This window comes from Fonsecaea erecta (assembly GCF_001651985.1).
Source record: "Fonsecaea erecta strain CBS 125763 chromosome Unknown Scaff10, whole genome shotgun sequence".
Taxonomy (NCBI): Eukaryota; Fungi; Ascomycota; class Eurotiomycetes; order Chaetothyriales; family Herpotrichiellaceae; genus Fonsecaea; species Fonsecaea erecta.
The window spans coordinates 116,597-139,217 of record NW_017387253.1 but is presented as its reverse complement, the minus strand read 5'-3'; the positions used below and the strand labels follow the sequence as shown (position 1 = coordinate 139,217).

General features: G+C 52.5%; 6 protein-coding genes and 1 non-coding gene across 7 annotated transcripts; 3 read left to right on the top strand and 4 right to left on the bottom strand.

The window, feature by feature from the left end:
- Window positions 1-234: 234 nt before the first annotated feature.
- Window positions 235-8,144, bottom strand: AYL99_09774 (hypothetical protein; the record flags this gene model as incomplete). The annotated part of the gene is made up of 2 exons (XM_018841280.1): window positions 235-1,056; window positions 1,236-8,144. 2 exons carry the CDS (start codon window positions 8,142-8,144, stop codon window positions 235-237), a joined length of 7,731 nt encoding a protein of 2,576 aa, XP_018688989.1.
- Window positions 8,145-8,751: 607 nt separating this feature from the next.
- AYL99_09773 (hypothetical protein) lies at window positions 8,752-10,705 on the top strand (the record flags this gene model as incomplete). Its single annotated transcript, XM_018841279.1, has 2 exons — window positions 8,752-8,768; window positions 8,821-10,705. The coding sequence occupies 2 exons, from the start codon at window positions 8,752-8,754 to the stop codon at window positions 10,703-10,705; spliced, it is 1,902 nt and encodes a 633-aa protein (XP_018688988.1).
- A 2,534-nt stretch (window positions 10,706-13,239) lies between these two features.
- On the top strand, window positions 13,240-13,313 carry AYL99_09772. Its single transcript has one exon. It is a non-coding gene; the product is annotated as a tRNA-Arg (tRNA).
- Window positions 13,314-14,076: 763 nt separating this feature from the next.
- Window positions 14,077-16,794, bottom strand: AYL99_09771 (hypothetical protein; the record flags this gene model as incomplete). Its single annotated transcript, XM_018841278.1, has 1 exon — window positions 14,077-16,794. The coding sequence occupies one exon, from the start codon at window positions 16,792-16,794 to the stop codon at window positions 14,077-14,079; it is 2,718 nt and encodes a 905-aa protein (XP_018688987.1).
- A 992-nt stretch (window positions 16,795-17,786) lies between these two features.
- Window positions 17,787-18,376, bottom strand: AYL99_09770 (hypothetical protein; the record flags this gene model as incomplete). Its single annotated transcript, XM_018841277.1, has 2 exons — window positions 17,787-17,792; window positions 17,885-18,376. The coding sequence occupies 2 exons, from the start codon at window positions 18,374-18,376 to the stop codon at window positions 17,787-17,789; spliced, it is 498 nt and encodes a 165-aa protein (XP_018688986.1).
- A 566-nt stretch (window positions 18,377-18,942) lies between these two features.
- AYL99_09769 (signal peptidase I) lies at window positions 18,943-20,199 on the bottom strand (the record flags this gene model as incomplete). The annotated part of the gene is made up of 1 exon (XM_018841276.1): window positions 18,943-20,199. The coding sequence occupies one exon, from the start codon at window positions 20,197-20,199 to the stop codon at window positions 18,943-18,945; it is 1,257 nt and encodes a 418-aa protein (XP_018688985.1).
- A 614-nt stretch (window positions 20,200-20,813) lies between these two features.
- Window positions 20,814-21,870, top strand: AYL99_09768 (hypothetical protein; the record flags this gene model as incomplete). Its single annotated transcript, XM_018841275.1, has 4 exons — window positions 20,814-20,998; window positions 21,055-21,508; window positions 21,559-21,805; window positions 21,866-21,870. The coding sequence occupies 4 exons, from the start codon at window positions 20,814-20,816 to the stop codon at window positions 21,868-21,870; spliced, it is 891 nt and encodes a 296-aa protein (XP_018688984.1).
- Between the last annotated feature and the right edge of the window lie 751 nt (window positions 21,871-22,621).

Below are 22,621 nucleotides of genomic sequence, written 5' to 3'. Positions count from 1 at the left end.
CTTCAAAGAACATATGCTATTTCTGGAAAACTCCCTAGCTCATTACACTGTGCCCGGACGACAGTGGGTTGATCCTGTTACCAACTCCTCATTTTTTGTATGACCTGCATTTCCTTGCCCTTTCATTTCCTTCCCTTTCTCGTCCTTTTTCTACACCCAAGCAGCCTTAACGCCGAAAACCCCAAAGAAAATCGTGGCCCGAGCCCTTCTGTGGCAGTTTGGTTTCGTATCATATCATTGTTCCCTTCTTCTCTTGCGGTGTGCCGCGGCCAGCTCCCTCGACCGGTCTCTCTTCCTGTCGCCCTTTCTCTTCTTGTGTCGCGCGGCCTTTTCCGGGGCGGCAACCTGTTCAATGCGCCGCTTCGTCCGGCGTGTTTCCCTCCTCTCGCGAATGATCTTGCTGACCTCCGTGACCGCCTTGACGTATTCTGCGTCTCCCAGCTTCTGCTGCAGCTGCTCCATAACTTCGTGTGCGAGCTCGATGAGAGTCTGGTACGTTTCACCAAAGGTCGGGTCGGCGGAACGTGGGGGAATCGTCTTGGTGTCAGTCATATGCTGGAGGGGCAGAAGGATGGCGTTGACCTGGGGGCTGGGTAAGTTGGACGTCGAGAGAATGGGGATGAGTTTCGTAAGGAGTTGCAGCGACGATTTCTTTGGGAGCAACGCCGCAGATGTCAGTGGAGCAGTTTCTACACGGAGATTGCGCGCCAGTTGATCGAGGAGGTATTGAGTAGCGGGAATGCTGGCGGCGCTGGCCTCGGCGTTGACATCATCTTCAGACTCGGCCTCTTCGGAACTGGCTTCTTCTGCCGTGGCTTCTAACTCGGCTGTCTGTGGCTTGAGTTCCTGTGGTGACCTGGCCTCTTCAAAATCTGACCCCTCAAACTCCTGCGCCTGCGCCTCCTTGGGTTCCGGATTGACCTCGATCGTGATCGGGTTGTTGTCCAGAAAATGACCCAGAAGCATAAGGATCTGCTGCATTTGGGTGGTGAGCTCCTCATTGTCCGTCGTCCAGCGCAAGATGCGAGACGAGGCTTTCAACATGCCAACCAGCTCCTCCCCACCCACCGAAAGACCGTGAGAGCAGGTCAGCGGAAGCGTTTTGCGCCCCGTCGAGACGCAATCGGCCAAAAATCGAACGATCAAGCTTGCCGATGTGCTTTGGATCCAGGCATGGGGATGGCCTAGAGATGACCACGCATGCGACCACAAAGCACCCTGCTCCGGGTTCAAACCGCGACGGGATGCGACTGGACCAGCTTCAGCAATAAAAGCAATGCCTGGAACCGAAGTTCCCATTCGTCCACCTCGGTTGTCTTTGTCGCCTCAAGCGATTTGGCAGTGATGCTCCGAATCTGGCCCACCTCTTCTTCACTCAGACGGACGTCCGTGTCCAAGAGGACGACGTATGCCTGCATACCGAGTCTCTTCATCTGAGCCTTGTCCCCACCAGCGATCCAGCTGTTCAGAATTTCGAACATGTCCTTCAAGCGGCCACGTTCTGCCAGGGTGAAAAGCCGCTCAAGGAGAGCTCCAGCAAGGTGTCGACAGCCTTCATTGTCGTCATTGGCCATCTGAAGGAGGATGGGGACGAAGAAGGCCGAGATCAGCTCTTGTAACGGTTCTCCTTTCATCTTTCCCGTCAAGGTATTGATGGCTTCCATGACAGATTGCCTGCCCTCGGCGTGCTGGTATTCGAGATTCGTCAACAGGAATGCCTGGTGTTTCGACCATCTGGACGAGGATTGAGGATAGCCAAGCAGAAAATGGACGAAAACCCCTCGCGCAAGGTCACGTGCCTGCTTACTCTGACTTGTTACCATCAAGACCCCGATCTTGTCTGCCAGATCATAAAGCTCGGGCAACTGCATATTTCTTCCCATGACTGCTCGGATGAAGTTGAATGTCGGCCCTTGCTTGTCTGGTGCTTCGATGTCTGGAGTGACCCGGTGAAGAACTTCAGCAATATCGGATTCCTTGACCTCGACAGTCGGGCGGTCACGAAGAATGGCAGCAATGAGTTTCAACGCAGCCTGCGCCCCTTCCTCGTTGGTGCTTGTCGAATTCCTCAACGTCTTGACCGCTTCGTCGACGTACAAGTGTGAGTTTTGGTCAAGTTCGGGAAGTGGTACCTTGATGACGACGCACAGCAAAAGCATCGCGGAAAGTTTGACGTCTTCTTGGCCTCCAACCAAGGCGTCGCCGAGGATGGGAAGAAATCCATGGACGTTCTCGCCTGTCACAGTCTCTGGGAATGTGCGGAAAGTGCCCCTGGCCAATTCCAGAGCGAGTTTGGCGAGCTTGTATAACAAGGTGGTCGAGTTGTGTCTCGGAGTTGTTGTGTCGGCCGATGTCAGTTGAACAAGATATCTCTCCCGGTTCTTTTCGTCGTTGGTAGGCGTTTGGCGTCGGTCGGCCACTTCCTGTTCATGGATCGATCGAATCAACTGGTACGAGAAGGTGAAGACGTCTCGCGGAAGGACTGACGGGTTCCGGGTGATGCCGGTGCCAATCCTCCGGAGAAGCTCATCGACTTTTCCGATTTGCCTGATGGTCAGAGGCCCAGACAGGATGGTCTGGATTGGTGTGATAAGCTTTGATGCACACGGGACGCTCACTGAACTTGCCAGAAGCTGCATGGAGTCATAGTTCTTGTTGGTTTTGACCTCGCGCATGCTGCTGACGTAATCTGGATTGTCCTTTTCTTGGCCCACCGCGCCGAAGATCTCGCTCGTGATGTGGTAAACGAGCTCTTCGCAGCAATAGTCCATATCGCCAGGCCCGGCTTTCGGAACCAGCGCCACCAGGATTGCATGGAGGGTGTATGAGGCGACATGCAACTGATACCCTCGATTGAGAACCGTGCGCATTTGTCGAAGCACAAATGACATACTGCCGGCACCAAGCAGAAGAACGATATCGCAGAGGGCCTTGCGCGCGGCATCGCGAGAATCTTGAGATCTGCTTTTGAGAATCTGGGCGAGGTCAAGAATGATAGGGCAAGCAGCATCTGCGACCTCTTGTAGAGGCAGCAGCGTGATGAGCTTGATCCCGACGACGGCAACGGGTAGACGCCAACTTATCTCTGCTTCATCTTTGTAATGGACGAACTCTGCAAGTTTGGGTATGAACTGAAGCCGAACCTCATGCTCCACATCAGTTCTGTTGGGAAGCGTAAGTGCGAGCAGAGGTATTGGTTGATCTGGTGATGTTGCCGAGTTTTCAGACCGGTGCTTGTTCGCATATACTAATGCATCGGCGGCACCTGCAAGAAGGCGGGTGATGACCTTCTTTTCGACCCTGACAACATCGAGGTCATATTTGTATCGGCGGAACAGTATCTTAAACTGTTTCCAGTCGATCCATTTGAGAAGACTCCCTATCGCCGAGACACTCTGACCTTTGGCGCTCTGTGCTGACTGGTCCGAGCTTGAGTCGTGGGCAAACATGGTTAACAGAGGAATAAAAATCTCCACGATGTTGGCGGCGCCGATGCCCCCTTTTTCGACCTCAGAGACAAGGCGTTGCATGGCTCGAAGACGGCGGTGTTGTTGGACATGCAGGATGTTCGAAAAGAACGACGCTTCTTCGTCATTCCCAACCAGGAGGGGTGCCATGCTCATCAGATCTCCGTGATGGCGAGCATGTTGCACCAAAAGGCCGAGGAGAGTAACAAAGTCCGCTCTAATGAACTCCGATTCATGTTTGATGCACTGCTTCGTCACAGGCAGAGCACAATTGACGATCACGTCGATCAAGTCGGAAGCCTCGATTTCACGGGATTTGACAATCATCTGTCTAAGGCATTCCAAGGCGTTTGCCCGTATCGCGAGATCGTCACCGGTCCTCAGGAAGAACAGCAGGTTGTAAATAATGGGTTGGTAACTCGAACTGCTGTCGTATAAACTCAGATTCCGGATTGTCTCAAAAGCCTGCAGCCGCCTGTCGTAATCAATCTCTCCGAGTCGCTCGGAGGACGTGGCATTCAGCCCACTGCATATTTGCGCGATTCGACTGAGACCTTCATCGCGAACAGACAACATTTCCAGCACGTCGCACAGTATCTGACGATTTGGCTGGTCCAGGAAGAAATTGAACAAAGACGAGGTCAGTGTCAGAAGTCGAAGGTGTGAGCTTTCATCCAGAGTGGTACCGACGCCCAGAAAGCTCTTGAGAGAAGCGAGGAGTTGACCCTTGATAACGGGGGGTATCTTGAGCCCATCATCGCTGAGCAGAGTTGTCAGCAGCCTCACCATGGACTGTCGAGATTCCGTAGACTCAGCAAAAGGGGCAAGCAGGGGCAGGACGATCGTTATTGCAGAGAGGACGGGCCTGGCAGGTGTCCGCTCGAGGAGGGCCGCAAAAGCTCGGAATAGACCGTCCGAGTGGGTTTTGAGGAGTTCACGAGCGTTGTTTGGCGAACGCCGTTCATCGTCAGCCAGGTGAGCCCATGGAAGGACTATGTCGTTGAGAATAAACAGCTTGACATGGACTGGTGTTGAATCCGCTGCAAGAGCCTGCCACGTGACTTCCGGGACTCGCCGATCGTAATCTCCGAAGTAGATGACGTAATCCGCGGATTTGGCCCAAGTTGCAAACAGGCGGAGCAGAGTCGAAATCTGGGTCGTCTCGGAAGAGAATGTGTCGAGGCGCGGACTTATTGCATCAGCAAAGAGTCTGCGAAGGTATACCGGCCAGTCGACGGTAGGACAATGAGTGAAGAGGTGCACAAGGCAGTGAAAGCCTGTTCGTCGGATACTCCGGGCCAACTCCCCCGTGCCAGTTGGCCTGACTGGCGTCTCAGAAGCTTTGGCGACGCAGAACACAACCGCGTCGACGACATGTCGACCGTAGGGAGCGAACTTGCGCTCGAATGTCTCCAACATCGACAACAGCAACCGCAGAAAGCCATATCGCTGGTCTTCCGGGACATATGCTTGGTCGAGGCTTGCGAGATTCGGGGGGCCGACTTGGATCTTGACCTCTCTCAACCTGCCCAGAGCGATGTCAAGAAACATGGACACTTCTTCCTCGGAGAGTCGGAGGAGAAGACGTAGCAATGATTTCCTCCGAGCGTCTTGAGATCCTGCCGTTCCTGCCCGGCCCACAATCACGCCAAAGACAAGCCGGAGGACAACTGGAAGAACAGTGCTCCGGTCCATTGATCTGATGAGACTCTCCCCATCAGAGGTCAGATATTTACCTATATCGGATGTGTCCGATTTCCCTTCGGCCAACGGGAGGAGCATGGTCGAGGAATACCGGCGAAGTACCGGGTCTCTCCACGTCAGTATGCCCTTGAGAGCCAGCTTTCGGATTTCATCGTTGCCGTTACTCAACAGAGTCATGAGCTTTGCATGGACTTCGGAAGATTTGAAGACCGCAGCAGGTTTTTCGAAGTGGCCGAACAGGGACAAGAACGCTTTCCTGTCTTGGAAAGACCATTCGTGGTCATCGAGGTCTGGACTTACTGTGTGCGACGATGCAGAAGCGTCCGAGCCAGGCTGGGGTTGCAGTTGAGCGCGGGTGAAGGGGACATTAAGGAAGATAGGAATCCATGAACGAGCCCGGAACTCGGCTGAAGCCGGCATCGCATTTAGCACCACGAGAGCCAACGATCGACCATTTTCAGGCGTGGCATTGGGATTTTCCAGGCGGTGTTCGTCTTCAAGCATGCTGCGGAATCTCTCGCCGGAATTTTGGAAGTCAACCGAGACCGATTTGTATAACGAATCGACGTATGCGAGCTCTCCGCATTCGAAGGAAGAGGGTGTCGATTTTTCCACCTTGGGAGCTTTCTGGCATGATTGTGTCGAATGAGGTGGTGACTGGAGCCATTCCACAGCAATGTTGACTATCGTCTCTTCAGACCGCAACGTACCTATCAGGTGAGCGAGAGTGTGGAGGACTTGCGCTCTTGCTTTGTCGTGGTAATGTGTCATCAAGCCGAAACAGAAATAAGGCACAAGATTGTGGAATCGGAAGTCGCCTTCTTTGTCTCTATGCCAATATAGCATTCGCCTCAATAGGTGGCCAATTTTTCGGACTTCGGCGGGAGTGTAAGGGGTATTGAGGATTTCGAAGATCAGGCTGATGATTTCTCTGAGCCAGGACTCATCACGTGACCCGCCCAAGGCAAAAAGCAGTTGTGCGGATGCCTTCTTCAAGCAGGTTGTTGTCGACAACAGGTTTCGCATGAGAATTTGGCGGACATTGTCGAAGAGCTGAAAATCCTCGCCCTGCGGTACACCAACTTTGTGAAACAGACGGCTCATCGCTTGTACACAAGCTGGTAGATGGAAGACCACCGGTGATAAATTCGGAACACGTGAAGCAAGGTCCTTGAGCCGTGGATCGTCAGCGGGTGCGATTTCGACAAAGGCGTCAAAGCCCCAGCCCAAGACTGTCCGTTGGTGCAGGTCAAGGTCGCTCCCGACATCGTCCAAGACGCGGATGAGCAGATTGTGAAAGGCGTCAAGGGATCTAGCAGTATTTTCAGAATCCCCAAAAAGGCAAGCAACTTTGGAGAAGCGGAGCCGTCCGGCGAGCTCTTCTGTCGTGACTGCATCCTCATCGTGTTCCTTCGAGGATAGTTGACTCAGGATGAAATTCCCAAACTCCGGAGGGCAACTGAATGACCTGGCGGTTTCAGAGTCGCTGAAACCGATTCGATTCTGCTGCAACCTCTCCAGCATGTAGTAAAGACTCACCTCGTCATCAGACCAGTGATTCGAGATGTATTTCTGGAGTTCTGGAAGGACAAATTTGACGAATCTCTCTTTCCCAAGCTCTGCACAGGCGGTGGCGAAGGCATAGAACTCGCGTGCTGAAAGGTGCTCGTCGACCCACTCCAACAACTGACGGGGCAAGGCCGACTTTTCCTTCAACATGTCGTCCAGGGGCGCATATTGAATTATCATGGCGACCATGATTGCAAAAATGGGACTGAATTGCGTTCTCTCCTCGAGCTCCAGTGAGATCGCTGCTGCAATTTGGAAGGCCTCGATGACGGACGGCCATTGACTGACCCTCGTTCCTTTCTGGGTCCCCAGGAGAACAAGCAAAAGCCTGAATGCGAAAGACAACTGGTTGACTTCCTCAGACGACGCACAGTGCCGAACAGTATCCAGGATGACCGCCTGGACAGCGCCGAATGTCTCGCTGTTCGTCTCATTTATCAGGCCAACCAGAACACCATCCACAATGGACCGAATGTGCGCTTGGTGACATATGGGGAGAGCGCAGTCCAGTAGACATTGTACCAGGGGTACAGAGCACGAATGTAAATATTCGTAGTCGACCCCACGAGCGGCCTCCATGAACAGAGTCATGACTCCGAATTGATATGAACTGAGGGCGACTGCGCCATCTTGCGGTGGGTATTCTCCCAAAAGATGTTGGACAACGAGAATCAGGGGATCCTGATCTGTGACAAACTGCGCCGCAGCTTTTCTCAGCAAGAAAGAGAGCGACTCTGCGCAGAACCGGACGACGTATTCCTTCGTGGCAGATAGGTAGGGTATCATGACGGTGAGCAGGGGGCGTAAATCTTGTACGAGCAGTTTCGAGAGGTATTTGAACATGTACGCCAGGCAGTTGAAACACCATTCAACGACCTCGACCTTGTCAATGGTGGCAGCAATCTGTGAAACCACTTGTACTGCTCTTTCAAAGTAAGGTTCGAAACCATGGTCGAGATCGTGAGTAAGTTGGGCCAGGAGACTGAGGAGAGGTTCGAGGGCATGTTCGTCTCTTCGTTCGATGTGTTCGATAAGGGTATTGAAGATCGTGGGTGCATGGTGAAGGAGTAAAGGGAGGGTTTCGCTCAGTGGACTCGCCTGCCCGAAGAAGCTGGTGAATGTTGTTGAGAGATTCAGCTGTGCCCACTCTTCCAACGTTGCGTGGAAAAAGGTTTGCAAGCCGTCCTGGTTCTCCCTTGAAGGCCTGACTTTTTCCACGGTATGGGCTGGGTCAATCTTCAACTTTGATATCCGCTTCGAGAAGGACTCAAAGCTGTGTTGCTTGGGTGAAGGGGATCCTCCTCTCATCCCACGGCGCGTGAATCGTAAGGGACGCGGTGTGCCGGAGCGCGATGTGCTGGTCCGCGGTGTGCCGATGCGGATCCCGGGAGATATGGCAGCCATGATGGGACGGTGAAAGTTAGGGGCTGAGTGAAGCAGTTGGACACCGCGAGCGCGGTGCTTTGAGGATGAATCAAAGCAAAAAAGTGGTGCAGATGAAGTTTGCTTGAGGGCGCAGTTGAAAAAATTCCCCCACAATGTGCATGTGTGTCAGAATGTGGCACCGCAATAGATCTATGAGGGGACAATGCCGTCACGTGCAAGTGCGGCTGGGTGGAGTGTTCAGACTGTGCGTGTGCGGGGAACAATGTGTCACCGTACCCTTTCCTCAGTCGGGTGAAGTGTTCAGACTGTGCGTGTAAGGGTGACATGCGCCACCGTAACCATACCTCACTCAGGTGGAGTGTTCAGACCAATGAATTCAGTCTGATTTCCACTAGAGACTTTCAAAATCAACCTCTTTTACTTCAGTTTCTACACTCACTCACTCCTTTGTTTTCTAGAAATCTCATATTCTTTGCCTTGTCCTTCTCTTTTACATCCAGGACAGCATGAGCGGCTAGTTCCCCGGCATTTTGCAAGTGTCGCACCACCCAGCGACCGTGGAGCAACAACATATTCTTCCCTCTCAACCTTTGAATCTCTCACCTCACCCTATCTGCAAGCCAGCATGGCAACAGTAAAAATGTAAGTCGGCGGCGACTCAGAGATGTACTGGTATTATCGCTAACCCAGGCAGCCTCGCTGTTGGCAGCATCCAAGGTCGACTGACTGCTGCCTTCAGCAAAATATCGAAGTTGCATGCCAAACACAACTTCACGTTAGCTGTTGTTGTCGGCGATCTTTTTGGTTCTCCTGATGATGAAACCAAGTCAGGCGAGTTGCAGGCGCTGCTCAACGGTCAGATCAATGTTCCTCTCCCTACGTATTTCACGGTTGGCGACTCGGCTTTCCCAGAGGCGGTCAAAACCAAGCTCGGAGATGGCGATCTTTGTGCGAATCTCTACTATCTAGGCCGCAAGGGGACCATGAACACTACAGACGGTGTGAGAATCATGTACCTTGGGGGTCGACAAGCACCAGGAATCGATTTGCCGCTCCCTCAGCAGTCCGATCCTTATGGCCCAGAGTTTTTCGATAGCGAGGCACGAGGACTCCCTAGCGCTCTGTTTGTACACGTTCTCATCACAAACCAATGGCCGGCAAACATCGCCAATGGGTCGAAGATCGCGCTGCCTGCGGGTGTTGACGGCACATCCGGCTCTCAGTCCATCTCCAATCTCTGCCAAGCGGCCAAGCCCTGGTATCATTTCTCGAGCAGTCCAAGTGGTTTGTGGGAGCGAGAGCCCTTCAAGCATGTCGTCGAATACGCTACGTTCGATGAACCGAACGTCACGAGGTTCAAAAGTCTGGCGAACATATCTATGCCCACAAAAGAGTGGATGTCAGCATTCATATTAGACACCTCCCGTCCTCCACCCACCGTTCAACCTCCGCTTATGTCACCGTTCATCGTTAGATCCTCACCAGGAAGGAAACGATTTGCCATCGACGGCAAGGGAGCATCTCAGGGCGGCGATGAGCCACAAAATGCCAAGCGCGCTCGGAAAGAACGACGATATGGCCCTACGGAATGTTTCCTGTGTATCAACAAGCCTGGCAATAAGAATCATCTTGTCGTGTCTCTGGGGGACGAAAGCATGGTCACGGCCACCCGGGGTCCTTTGCCGTTGCCAGAGACCTTTCCGCAGCTCTCCTTCTCCGGCCACGCCATGATCGTTCCATTCTACCACGCAGGAGACGAGTCAGCGCATGGCCAGCGAAGCCCGGACGAGTTAGCTGCCGAATTCCAGGAAATGAACAAGTTCCGCCGAGCTCTGAGTCTCATGATCGGAGTGAAAAGCCAGGGTCAACTCGGCGCGGTCTGCTGGGAACTCCATCGCTCCGGCATCCGGCATTTGCACTGGCAACTTATGGCATGTCCGGTGAATCGCATCAAACCAGGGGTGCTTGAGGCCGCGTTCAAGATCCGAGCAGCTCAGTGTGGATACCCAGACTTCCAAACTTGTCCTGCCGACTACCCGCTTCCACATCGTACGAACTACTTCCGAGTGTGGACATGGATGGCAGAACCAGTCCAATTGGCCGACTATGCCAGCGGCACTCCGAGGGCCAAGAAATTCGTGGGCGTGACAGAATCCATGTTCTTTACATTGCAACCGAATCAGAAGTTCAACGTTTGGTTTGGGAGAGAGGTTATGGCACGTTTGCTCCAACTGGAAGACCGAACGAACTGGATGGATTCACTCCTGTGCAAGGACGGGAGCACCGACGCCGCAGAAGCGGAGGACGCCGAGGATCTACGAGCCGACTTCGAAGAGTTTGACTTCGCGATGAAGCCAAATGATCCGCCTGAGAAGCCAAACGACCTTCCCGAGAAGTCCACCGAGCTCACTGAGATGCCAATCGTTTTCCCCCAGAAGCCAAATGATGCTTCTGAGTTGTTTCCTAACCCCCCCCAGAAGTCAAATATTCCCGAGACACCAGTCTACATCAAGAAAGAAGAGAACGAGTTTCCTGAGAAGGAGTCAAAGGACTCTTCCGAGGTAGTGGTTTTGGACTAAGTCTCCACGAACTGATCACATCTGGTTTGGCGACGAGGTGAAACAACGAACTTTTGGAACTGGTGTACATGAAATCAACGACTTTCCCCAGGCAGAGAGTCCTTAAAACTCAGTCTCTCACGAGAAAAATGGTCACAGTTGGTTAAGCGACAAAGGAAAAATGAAATTTCTGGGGCAGGGTGCAAATACTGGATGCAAATGAATCGGAGACTGGTTTGGCGCTGAACAATGGCAGAGGGCGATGCATTCCGAGATACCCATCAACACACGAGCTTGATACACATTAATTTTGATTTGGTGCGCCAGCGGCGCAAGCCGGACTGAACACAGGCCTGAGCGCAGTGGGCCTCGAGATAGCTACGAGAATCCCCATTGTATTTTCCTCATGGTGGTTGTCGCCGTCCCTTGCGGCGATATCGACAACTACCGTCGACAACCTGGGTGTTAATCGTGACTATGCATATAACTGGTTGGAGGTTCGTTTTCCGGTCCGAAAATTCCCCATTCATACTAGCGCGCTTATTTTTTTCCTCAGCAAAAATCCAAGATTTTCCCCCTGCTTTCTGTCGGTTCTCGATGTGTTTGCGTGCTTGCGATGGATGACCATTGATTGCCTGGACGCTGGATACAGGGCTTACGCTCCTGACCCCTCTCAGTGCTGACCAGGTGATAGGAACCATCATTTTTCGTCCCCGGCACGGGGGAATCGAGCCTGCGCTTCCTCAGTCGGCATCTCAGCATCGAGCCCCAGCAACCCTCCCATGAACAGTCCACCCTCCTCCTCCTCCTCGAGCCGATTCCTACAAACGCAAGCCTAAACTCCGGGGAAAACCGGGGAATTCGCGGCGGTAAGAGATATTTCGTGCCTTCACTGGCGCAGTCAGATGGGAAAGAGCAGGGACTTTACTGCAGGCACAATTCCACCTGTGAGCAAGTGTCAAACGGTGAAGAACATCTCTTGTGGTGGCTGAAGGGTATTCGGGGCGCGCACGGGAATTTCTCTCGTGATTGAGCCATTGCCTGGATGCGTCTGATTGTGGTGTTTTGTTTCCGTGCGCCGACACGCGGAATGGGAGTGTGCTGCGACATGGCCAGGCTTTCACCCATGCATGCTCGTTCTATCCAGAGGTCTGCGCTTAGTGAAACCAATGTCTCGGCGCGGATACCGCTTGACCTGATGGGATCCAGTCTTCGGGCGATGGGTGGAACATCTCAAGTGGATGGCACACCCAGGTTCTTTTGTCTGCGGCACCCTGCTTGCAAGTGTCTTGTTCGAAATTGAAGGTCCATTTCCGTATAATCTACCGTTGAAATTACATAGAACAGGATGATGATCTTTGTGAGATTCTTTGATTCCGTGTCAGCAGACACAGTCGGCGTCTTGCCCGTCAGTGCGTGAATAGCTGAATCAATCGCCGACACAAAGGTCCTCACGAATTTTGCTCAAGTGCATTGTATCTTTTTGAAGTGCGAACTGTGTCCAAAACCCCGTGAGAATGCGTCAAAAAATATATCGCTGCCAGTGTAGATATTGTATAATGTACATTCCCGCCCCAGGAGGGCCCCCTCTTTTGATGTTGCGGAACCCAACTTCAGCGTCTGGGGTGGAATCCTGCGTTGAATACAGTTTTGTCGAGCATGGTCACGCTCTGCCACCAATCCCGTGCCAAATGGTCTTTTCCACGATTGTATTTTCAAGGACAGGAAGCCCAAGCGTACCATGTCCCACCAACGCACTGGCAGCCGTGACTGCGGCACCCCGACCGTCTCTTTCTAGCAGCATCGTAGAGTCATCTTTGAATCGGGCGCGTCGTGGTGTCGGGGTCAACAAGAGAGGGAAGGCAAGCAAGCGAAGGCCATCTCCAAGTAGATGGTCTGTGTGCAGTCTGCATGTTATTAGTAAATCTCGAGGCACAGAGAGAGGGGGAGGGAAACAAACAACGAGAGAATTCGCTGCACGGCGCGTGGCTGCGTCGGGGAGGCATGCACAACAACTGAACACTCCTTTTCGACTGGAATAATGGCCTGCGTGAAATGGAATCCACTCACCTGCCCACCGATAGCCAGGAACTGAGAACCCTGCAAGTAGGAAGTCTCGTCAGGAAGAAAGGAAAAAAGGAGGAACAATGGCTGGATTGCGCAGTCAATTTGCGCACCCACAGCGTCATGGTCATCAGTGGGTGTCGTGCTGCGAACCGGCCAGTCAGTCAGGCTGGACTCTGAAGCCATTTCGGAGCATTTTCTTCATCAAGTTGCAGATGCGCAGCACTTTCTCTCTCAGGACAGAAGGCGGTCGCGGCGGCGAGTCTCCCTGCTTGCTCGGAGGGAAAGTTGAGAATCTTGAGATTCTTGGAGAAGCTTTTTTTGTTTTGGTTTAGGTGTAGTTTGCTTGTCACGGGGCAAGTCCAGGAGCCGAGGCAAAAGTTTTCTGCCACAAATAATGCACATTTATATGTTATAAACCCAAATTTCTGTCATTGAAACACCCACTCACAAAGTCTCATGGTTTGAGCAATGTGCCTTGATGTTTCCCAAGGTCTAATGGCGAAATGGTATCGCGCTTGACTACGAATCAAGCGATTCTGGGTTCGAATCCCAGTTAGACCTTTTCTTGCACTTTTTTTTGCTGGATGTGTTGTTTTTTTTCGCATCCGATTTCGACACTCTGCGAACCAATTATGGCCCAAACTCAAGCCAGTAGACGTAATGATACCCTTCTCCCAGGATATTGCCTTTTTCTGTAGTCGAAGCCGGGGGTCCTTGTCCCGAGCATGTTTGGCGGGCAGGGCAACGGCTTGATTGGGTTGCCATCCTATCACGTCTGGATAGTGTTTGTATTTGATTATACGGGTCGTCTTCTGGGTTATTGTTATCTTGCATACTAGACACTCGAAGCCACGGCTTCATTTTGATAGGAATCGAGAACAATTGGCCCATATAAAGTTGTGTGATTTGTGCTAAAGGTGGAAGATGCTGGCGCCTCCAAGCAGACAAATGTCCGCAAGCCTGCCCCGTCAAATCCACCCAGCTAGCTACATAAATGATTCCAGCTCAGACTCATGTTTTTTCGCACTGAGAGCATGTTGAAATGTGATGTTCCAGGTTCCGCCAAAAGAACTCGCCGCGTCAGCGCATTATTTCGCAGCAAAGAGCAATTCCCATGATGTCTGTCCACCCTCCAAGTCCATGTTAATGTCTGATATGCTCCGGTCTTTCAAGCCATGCCTTATTGTTGATACAATGACCAGCCACATTTGATGTTCATTTTGCCTTCTCCGTTTTCCCGAACCAAGGACCGTTGTTGAGCCAATTATCTCCTATGCCTTTGGTGTTTAATTGGTATGCATCATGGGCGCGAAATTCGTGGTTCTTCAGAAAACTCGTTGAAACGCCTCAACAGTCAGCTGTGCATCATGTTCACCTCCAAATCGTGTGGCTAGCCATTCCATCGCCTTGTCGGCTACCATCTCCCAGACATCCTTCTCTGACAAAACGTGCTCATTCAACCAAGCGACTGCCAGCGCCGTAGCTATGACAGAAACCTCCAAGGTGTTGTTCGCCGCCTTGATAGCATTGAATTCGGAATGGTCGAGTCCAAGGATGGAGAGAAGATCCTTCGACGCAGACCACGACCCGTCAAATTCGACCAAATCAATTATCCGATGCATCTTTTCTACGCCACCGAGCTTAGAGATGTCGACCACTTCCTTGCGGTCGTCAGCTTCTCCGCGAAGGTCTTTCTTAGCAAGGGAGCTACCCGCCCCAGATCCCGATGTACGAAATCCGCCCCTATGTCTCTTCGCTATTACTGGAGCTCGAGCAAAGTTTGCGGACAACGCTCCACCTCCTCGAGACCCAAAACTGGAACCGAAGAATCCTGGACTTGGAGCCTGCGGCGGTGCAGGGGGAGGTCCTCCTAAAGTAAAGAGACCGGAATTTGGAGCCCGAGCTTTCGGGGGTGCGGGAAACGCTGCTTGAGGAATGGAGGAGGGACGGACATCTGAAAACCGCATTGCAGTCCCGTCACCTTCGTAGCCATAACGGGCCGATTTGGGTACGAAATTGGGAGCAGCGCCGCTGCTCTCCACAGCAAGGAATGAGCACCACTTGCCTCCGACCTGATAATTGACACCCAAGCGAACGGCTTCTCGCTCAACGATGAGATCCCATTTCCCTTCATGAACAGTCTTCAAAAGTTGGCCGTCGGAGTTTCGCGCTTCGTCAATCCAACCACGTCCTTCTTCGAGCTCGAGCATTGCTTTCTTGGCCGCCATTTGGTGAATGCTCTCGCCGGCGCCGATGTCCTCGATCGGGATTTCTAGTTTGAGAGGGCCATACGCACTGGTGCCGTTAAGCACAACTGATTTGGGCGTCTTGTGAGATGTATCGGGGCCCAACATGAGGTAGACAGTGGTGCGATTGAACGGAAACAGTGCCGGGATCTTGTGAGGCGCCTGAACTGTCTTCGGGGTTCGGACGGCTGGCAGATTATCATAGCGGCCGGCAGGAGGATTGGTTGGCTCCTCGGCTGCATTGGGGTCGAAGAGGGAAATGGGTTCCTTGGATTCTGCTTTCTGCGCGTCAGGCACGACATCATTCTCAACTTGGTCGTTCTCGCGATCCACAATCTCGAAGTCGTCGTCTTCGGATCCCGCGTGTTCGCCAGAAAATTTGACCTCGAGCGTATAGTCAGAAACGTGAGGCGTAAGAGCACCTTTCAACATGCGAACAACCCGCTTGTCCATCTTCTCGTCTGGAGCGACGAACTGCGCAAATCCATTACCGGCCCGGGCGATGCCCTCCACAAGAGCAGTCGAAGCATCGTGACCGATACCCAAAGAAAAGAAGCGAGCGTTGGACGTCTCCTTCACAAAAGCGAACAAGGCGGTTTGATTCCAGATTTCGCCATCTGTAAGCACCAGGACCTCAAGCGGAAGATCCTGGAAGCGGTTTGCAACTGCCCTCTTGATTGGCTCCAGCATTTCCGTGCCGCCATAGGACGCGTCGAATGTCTCCAGATGGCTAAGAGCCATCTTGAGGTTGGACTGGTCGTACGTGACACTCTTGTCGAAGAGGAAGGAGTACGATGACCCAAAGGAACAAATGTTGAACTTTACCCCCAGGGGAAGAGACTTCAGGAAGATTTTCATGGCGGAAACCACAAGTTCCATCTTTCCCGCCATGCTTCCACTTCTGTCAATGATGAAGACAATCTCCGGCGAGATGTTGGGGAGGCTGAATTTTGGAACCAGCGTGGTCATGAGGGCGCGCTGCAGCGGAATGCTTGAGCGAGTCTCGAGCAAAGCACACGGAATCTCAGCGTCTTTGGCCAGAACAATGAGGACAAAATCTTTGTCGAGTCTGGTGGTACCAAGTGTCAAAGTTGCCGAAGCGTGATTGCTCTTGTAAGTATCCTGCGACATGGCGGAGGTACGACCCATGGTGACGGCGATTGGATGACTTGGGGACTGCATGCCCTGGACGATGCCCCCCGTTGGAAGTCTCACATCCACGCGGATGGCGATGCGAGCTCTACCAACGCTGGCGCGGGAGATGGCATCCGCAGAATCACTCGACAGTGACCCATAGCGAGGCGCGATCGTGGTTGGAATGGTGAAACGGGTGCCATTGGTCTCGGCATCGTGTTTGAGCTCGCCGAGATACTCGATTTCGACGCAGAACATCTCTTTGGCAGGGATATTGCCGACTGACGTGGTGAAGACATCAGAGGCTTCATACAGCTGCTCGAAGAGACCTGCTGTTTTGCCTCGCGCCACCGCCTCATTGTATTCTGCTTTTGCTTGCTGTTTCTCTTTGACTACACCGACGATGGTCTTGGAGCCGACGGTGCATGTGAAGCTAACCACGCTGACCCCGTCGTAGAGAGGAAACGTATAGCAAACATCATTGAGGTTGTGGTCTTCATTGTTGACAAAGAGCTGTTTCAATTTGGTACGCGACATTGCCTGCACGATGTGCGTGTGAGAGGACAATTCGACTTGAGGAAGATATTTTCTCTCGACCACATTGTTCTTGACAGGGATCCAACACCCGCACAGCCGCTGCTCAAGGCCAAACGGCGACGGCATGGTGGGAAGGTTGTCAGTGTTGGGAGATTTAAAGAGTTGTCGGGTGATGAGATAGCAAGATTTGTGACTGATGAGATGTAAGTGTTCTGGAAAATGGAGATGGAAAAGGTTGTAAGGGAATGAAGATAGGCAAAGAGAGAGAGAGAGACGGATGATGGTAGCTTTTATGGCTTGTTGATCAACCAAAGATGCCACACGCAAGGCAGGCAGCCAGGCGAGGTGTGACAAGCGGTTAGCCAAGTGACTATTCACTCAAGGCGCAGCTAACTGTGGCTCAGTATCACATAGTAGCACTCAAGTGGGAAGAGTCTCGCCTTAGCCTCCACAAGATTGAAGTTAGAGATCAATGCCAAGTGAGTCAAGAGTGACACAATTTAGGCAGCAGGGTAGACATGAGGTAGGACGGTGTAAAGGCCCGGCAATATGTTAATCCGTTCCGGCGGTTGCACTGGCCATTCAAGGTCGAGCATCTACAAAGTGGCCTGAAAATGTATACCATTAGCTTGTTGGGCCCGAATTGACCGTCTAAGAACAGTCACAAACACAACGTCTGATGGAAGGGTTGAGAGGTGCGTGCCGCCGGGTTCTGAGGGCAGACACCCTGTGCTGTTGAAGCCGGGCCATGCAGTCCAACAATCGCTTCCACAAGTCATGGCGACAATCCCTTTGTCTCAGATGGTATGAGACCAAAGGCCAAAACCGAGATTTTGTCAGAACATCGCCAACAGAGCGGGTTGTCTGGAGAATGCTTTCCTTCTCCTGGAATCAGGATGACCATGCATTTTCTCGTGATGCCTTGCATAGAGTTCACTCAACGTGCGCCACTGAGTTCATTCCTGCGCCGCCACCGTCTCTTTCGCCTAGCGTCAAATGCTCGGGGATCTGGGAAAAGTTGATCGGGGACGTGAACAGGAAGAGGGAGGCTATCGGCGTGGGTTCAAAGAAACATTGACTGTCCCTGTCACTGCAAATGCAACTCTAGGTATATAGTGTCAAGTCTGGCCACGGAGCTTGTCAGCATGTGCGTTCTTCTTGAGTGTATTTCATACATTCTGTCCTTCTTGAAACCAACTCCTTGTAATCTACCCACCTCTTGAAATCCCCATCTCTTATACCAGTCTCGCAGCGCCAAACCCTGTCCAGGTGCGGTCTCGTCGACAGCCATGATAGCCATCACTTTCTTCACGTCGGATTCGACAGGACTGTCTTCGTGACCGGCCTCGCGGGTCAGGTGTTTAGTGGTACGGAGCAACGCGATAAGCTGCCTGATCATCTGGCTTCCGATGCCCTTGTTCGTGTGCTGCGGGTGGCAAAAGAGGCTGATTTCGACCGTGTGTCCATATCCGAGCATGAAGCCACGGAAGGCTGACGCATATGCATAGCCAAAGACGTGGCCCTGATCATCGACGGCAACTAGATATGGAAGATTACGAGCGCAGCTTTCCTGGAATCGAGAGGTAACGTAGTTCGACGGCGGCTTCTGTACCAGGAACGAAACAACCGTGTTCAGCACGTAATGCTCGAAGATCTCCCGGATCTGAGGTAGGTCATCTTTGGTGGCCGAGCGAATCGTAACCGCCATAGCAACACGGCAGGATGGTAGAGTTCATTGAGGATGTAGCGCGAAAGGCGCAGTGTGCTCGATTTGACGAGTTACGTCGCCCGAGTTGTTCGCTATAACAAAAATTTGAAAAAATTTTTCCGCAGTCACGTGAAGGTGCGTCGACCAATCGGACCCGGTGAGGCTTTGATGCAGCCTCGCCTAAACTTCCTTCACATTTGCGCCTTGAATGCTGCTTTGAAGCCGCTGTCTACGATGAAACCTTATTGCCTGGAGGCCTGGAGTGTTCATAGCTTGTCGGCCTGAACTCCATCCAGATTCTGACCTTACCAACGCCGCCGACACCCTGGGGCTACTTCACCCTGCGGCGCCCAGGCCCAACCCGCGCAACCAGGACTGGCAGAAAATGCCTTCCCTCCGCCCCAGACCACATCAGACCAACAGGCTGGGCAAACAGGGCCCTGCAAGCAATGCGGACGGGCTCATAGGTGCGGTTCATCACCACTATCCGCCTACATGACCAAGTAAGTGTAGATTTTTCGAGCCGATGGGCAGGACAAAGAGATGAAGCTGTGGTCATGCAATATCTATCTCGTCAATGTCAAAGTTTGAGACTGAGGCTTGACACTTTCGTTCGAAACCTGCTGCTGTCTAGCCAGGTATTCCTTCAGCCTTTTCTGCTTTTCGAAGTCCTCCTCCTGTCCATCCTGCGTCAAGGTCCTAAGTGCCGGAGGAATCGGACTTCCATCCTTGTTCAAGCCCACACTTTCAAACAGGACCTGCAGTTCTTCCACGAAACCGCTCGCAACCTCTTTCGACTCATTGGTACCCTGGTGCAACTCTGTCTTTGCTCTCTCATACATCTTCTTCAGTCGGTCCGATTTCGACTTGTCTCTCATCAAGGTGATCAGTTGATCTCGGTTCTGCCGCATCATAGCCAACTCAATCGCAGCTCGGCCATCCGCAAAAGGGTCATCTTGTTGCGAGGCCTCCACGTCCGGATCCAGCTTGGCATGCTGCACCACGTCCTTTTCCAGCCTCCCGCTGGTTTTGGCGGGATAATCATGTTCGTCCCACCTCATAGACACCGGGGAAGTCCAAGGCGTGAGAACTGCGGTCACCAGACCGAACACCATGTTCTGACTCAGGGGACCGAAGTAATTTGAATCCATGGACCTTTCGCGGCTGTTTGCATCCCCTTCCACCCAGATGTGGTTGTATGGTATTATCACAGAGTCAGCGCCACCAGGATACCCGGGAAGAGGTTTGATCCTGTCCCCGGGAATGCCAATAACCCGCTTGACTGCCAGTTTTGCGGGGTCATGGGGGGCGTAGAAAACCACGATTTGACCTCTTTCAAGCTTCAGTCGGGTCGATCGGTCCCCCATCAATCTTGACAACAATCCAATACCCTTAACTTTCTTCACGAGGATGATGTCTGGCGCGGCTGGCGGGAGGTCCGGGGAGGAGGAGATATTGAAGAAAGGGGCCATGGAAGCGCCCTGCACCCGCATGATTGTGTAAGGCAACGACATGAAGAGGACCATGAGGGGCGGGGCAATGACGAAGAGCCGCCATGTCCAGCTCCTGATAAAGGACGGGACGAAAGTAGACGACTTGTATGGATTTCCTGGCTTTTTTGATCCTGGCTCCGGACCCGTTGTATTCCCGCTCTTTTGCCCATTGTACGCTATCGCTGCCTTCAGTGCACTTCTATTGGGAAGAGTGATCGTGCGACGGTGTCGGGCGAGAGGTTGGTATCGATAGAGGTTTGAGGGAGGACCGCAGAGCATGGCCGCATGACGGATGCCGCTCGGGATAGATCCCCGAGACGCAGGAGGCATTTGTAGCAGAGAGATAGAGAAGAGCACACCTTGGGAACAAAGCCACCTCCACCAGATGTCGGAGGCCAGGTCTTCTCAAGCCATGGTTGATGGGCTGTGAGGCCGGCGTCGAGTAAACAATGTGCAAGGAAAAAAAACAATCCGAGGCAGGATATTTGGCGCAGATGGCGCAGGTGGCGCAGCTAGACTGGCGGTGCGGAGAAGCCCGAGGCAAGTTTGCCGACCAGCGACTCACGGTGCGGAGACGCAAGGCAGGTTTTTCCGAGCCAAGACTTCCAATGCGTATGATGAGGATGCAGTTGCTAAAGTATACAAATTTAAGTTATATTGCTGTGTCTGAGCAGGCAACTGCAGAGGGAACCAGATAGAAGAGCTGATGTCGACAGTGTCAGTTCTCCTGGCTTTCCTTCCTCGTCAAGGCAGGATGATTTCCCTTCCATTCGGTTTTCCCTACACAGGGCCCTCACCTTCTCATCCACCACTCACTTCGACTCTACCTCACCCACCCCCTTCTCTCTCAAACAAAGTCTTACTCCAGTATCGCCTATCTCTCAGTGCAATCTTCGTTTCTCTCATAAGTCCACCTGGACGACTGTTGCAGCCGTTCTTCGGCCATGGATACCCAATTGATCAATGTTCCCCTCGACTTGGAGGTCGAAATGAAGGCTATTGTCGACGACCTCCACACGCAGCTAGCCGAAGGAACCAGGGAATCTTCGTTGTGGAAGACTTATCCCATGTCACCAAATCTCTGGCTCGTCGTCAACCAGTATCTCACCACACTGAACGGGCCACTTCGGTATGTTTGAGATGAAGGATGCGACTCGACTCGACCTTGCTGACACCGAGGTCTAGGTATAATTACTTCTCTCACAACCACACATTCGTTCTCCAGATTTCTTCACGCTATCATGACGTGCTGAGACGTTCCTTTCTTCGGGTCATTGTGAAGAAGCTGTACAGACTGTGCAGGGCGTACGGAGTCAGAACGTTTGCAAGAAGGATTCTAGCTACATGCCCGCCTCAATCAAAAGCCGAAACCCCTTCAGGATGTGATTCCCATCAACCAGACATTTATTTCACCCATGTTTCCCCACCCAGATCTGGTGTCTGTGTCGAGATTACCTTTGCAGGGAAGCGAGACTCCATTCAGGACCTGGCTGAGTTCTACATCCTGCATAGCCGGCGCAAGGTTTCCTTATTCATCAGCCTTGACTATGACCGACGCCGCAGCTGGGCCGTCACCCTCCGCACTTGGAGACGAGACTATACCGATCCCACTGGTCTGGGACTGATTTATCGTACTCAAGTCAGTATATTGCAACCAACTCGTCAACAGTTACTTACGTTTCCGTACAGGAGATCCGAGACGACAGTGGCCTCATCGTTGCTGGTGAGCCTCTGAAGATTTGCGTGTTGGACTTTGCGGAACAAGAACATGTTCCTCCTTTCCTCCATCATCGTGAAATTGAATTGTCGGTGCGCGAGCTTGGTTCGGTCCTCGAGCAGGCTGATTTTGGTGATGATTTGGAAGACAACCACGAGGAGAGCTCATCTGATGATGATGAAGGAACTCCCGATTCGGAGTCTGAGTGGCCGTTCGAAAGTCGGTCTTCGCTCGCTGCACCTGCATAGTTCAGCCAGAGCAAGGAGTGAAGCTTTGAAGCTTGAGGACAGCCGGAGAGGAAACAACCGTTCACTTTTACAATACACATGGTACGCAACAACAGTAGGGTTACAAGAGGCACGGTGCTGTTACAAAGTACATTCCCTTTTACATCTCATGATGATAGCACCCTGAACCCCTGCAGGGGCAGGGGGCAGAGGCCCTTTGAAGCCTTATTATTATACGCGGTGGGATGGTGTTGGAGATTCTAGGCAGACATCACTTTCTTTTGTATCCTGAGCATGAGACAACGGACCCAACTAAACAATCCACACATGACATATCACTTCTGTGAGTATTCGCGTGATCTTCCTCACGGGGCCAGTGTAATTGGTTCTTGAAAAACACGCCGAGAATCTGACGCTCCAGGTTCCCGGCTCAGAGCTCAAAAGTACACACCACAGATTATATCCTACCGAATGGTCCAGGCTGCTTTTCCGTGAGCATGTCTTTCTTCAGCGCTCCGGCTAGACATCAGGAGGCACAAAATGCGTGAGAAAGTCTCGATCTCATGGGAACACAAATTGGAGAATGGGAATCAGGGGCTTTTGTTTGAGGGGATGTGTGTTTGCCCGTGGCTACCAGGCTCCAAACTTCTCTGTCCAAGTACACATCACCACGAGGGGCGGGCTATCTGCCGGTTCCAGCGTGTCCACCCTCGGAGTTCATCCTGGGTTGTAGGGGGCTCTAGGCGCCCTTGGGCCTTAACAGCCGTGATATCGTGGCAATTGGGCAATTTCTAGCACACGAAGAAGG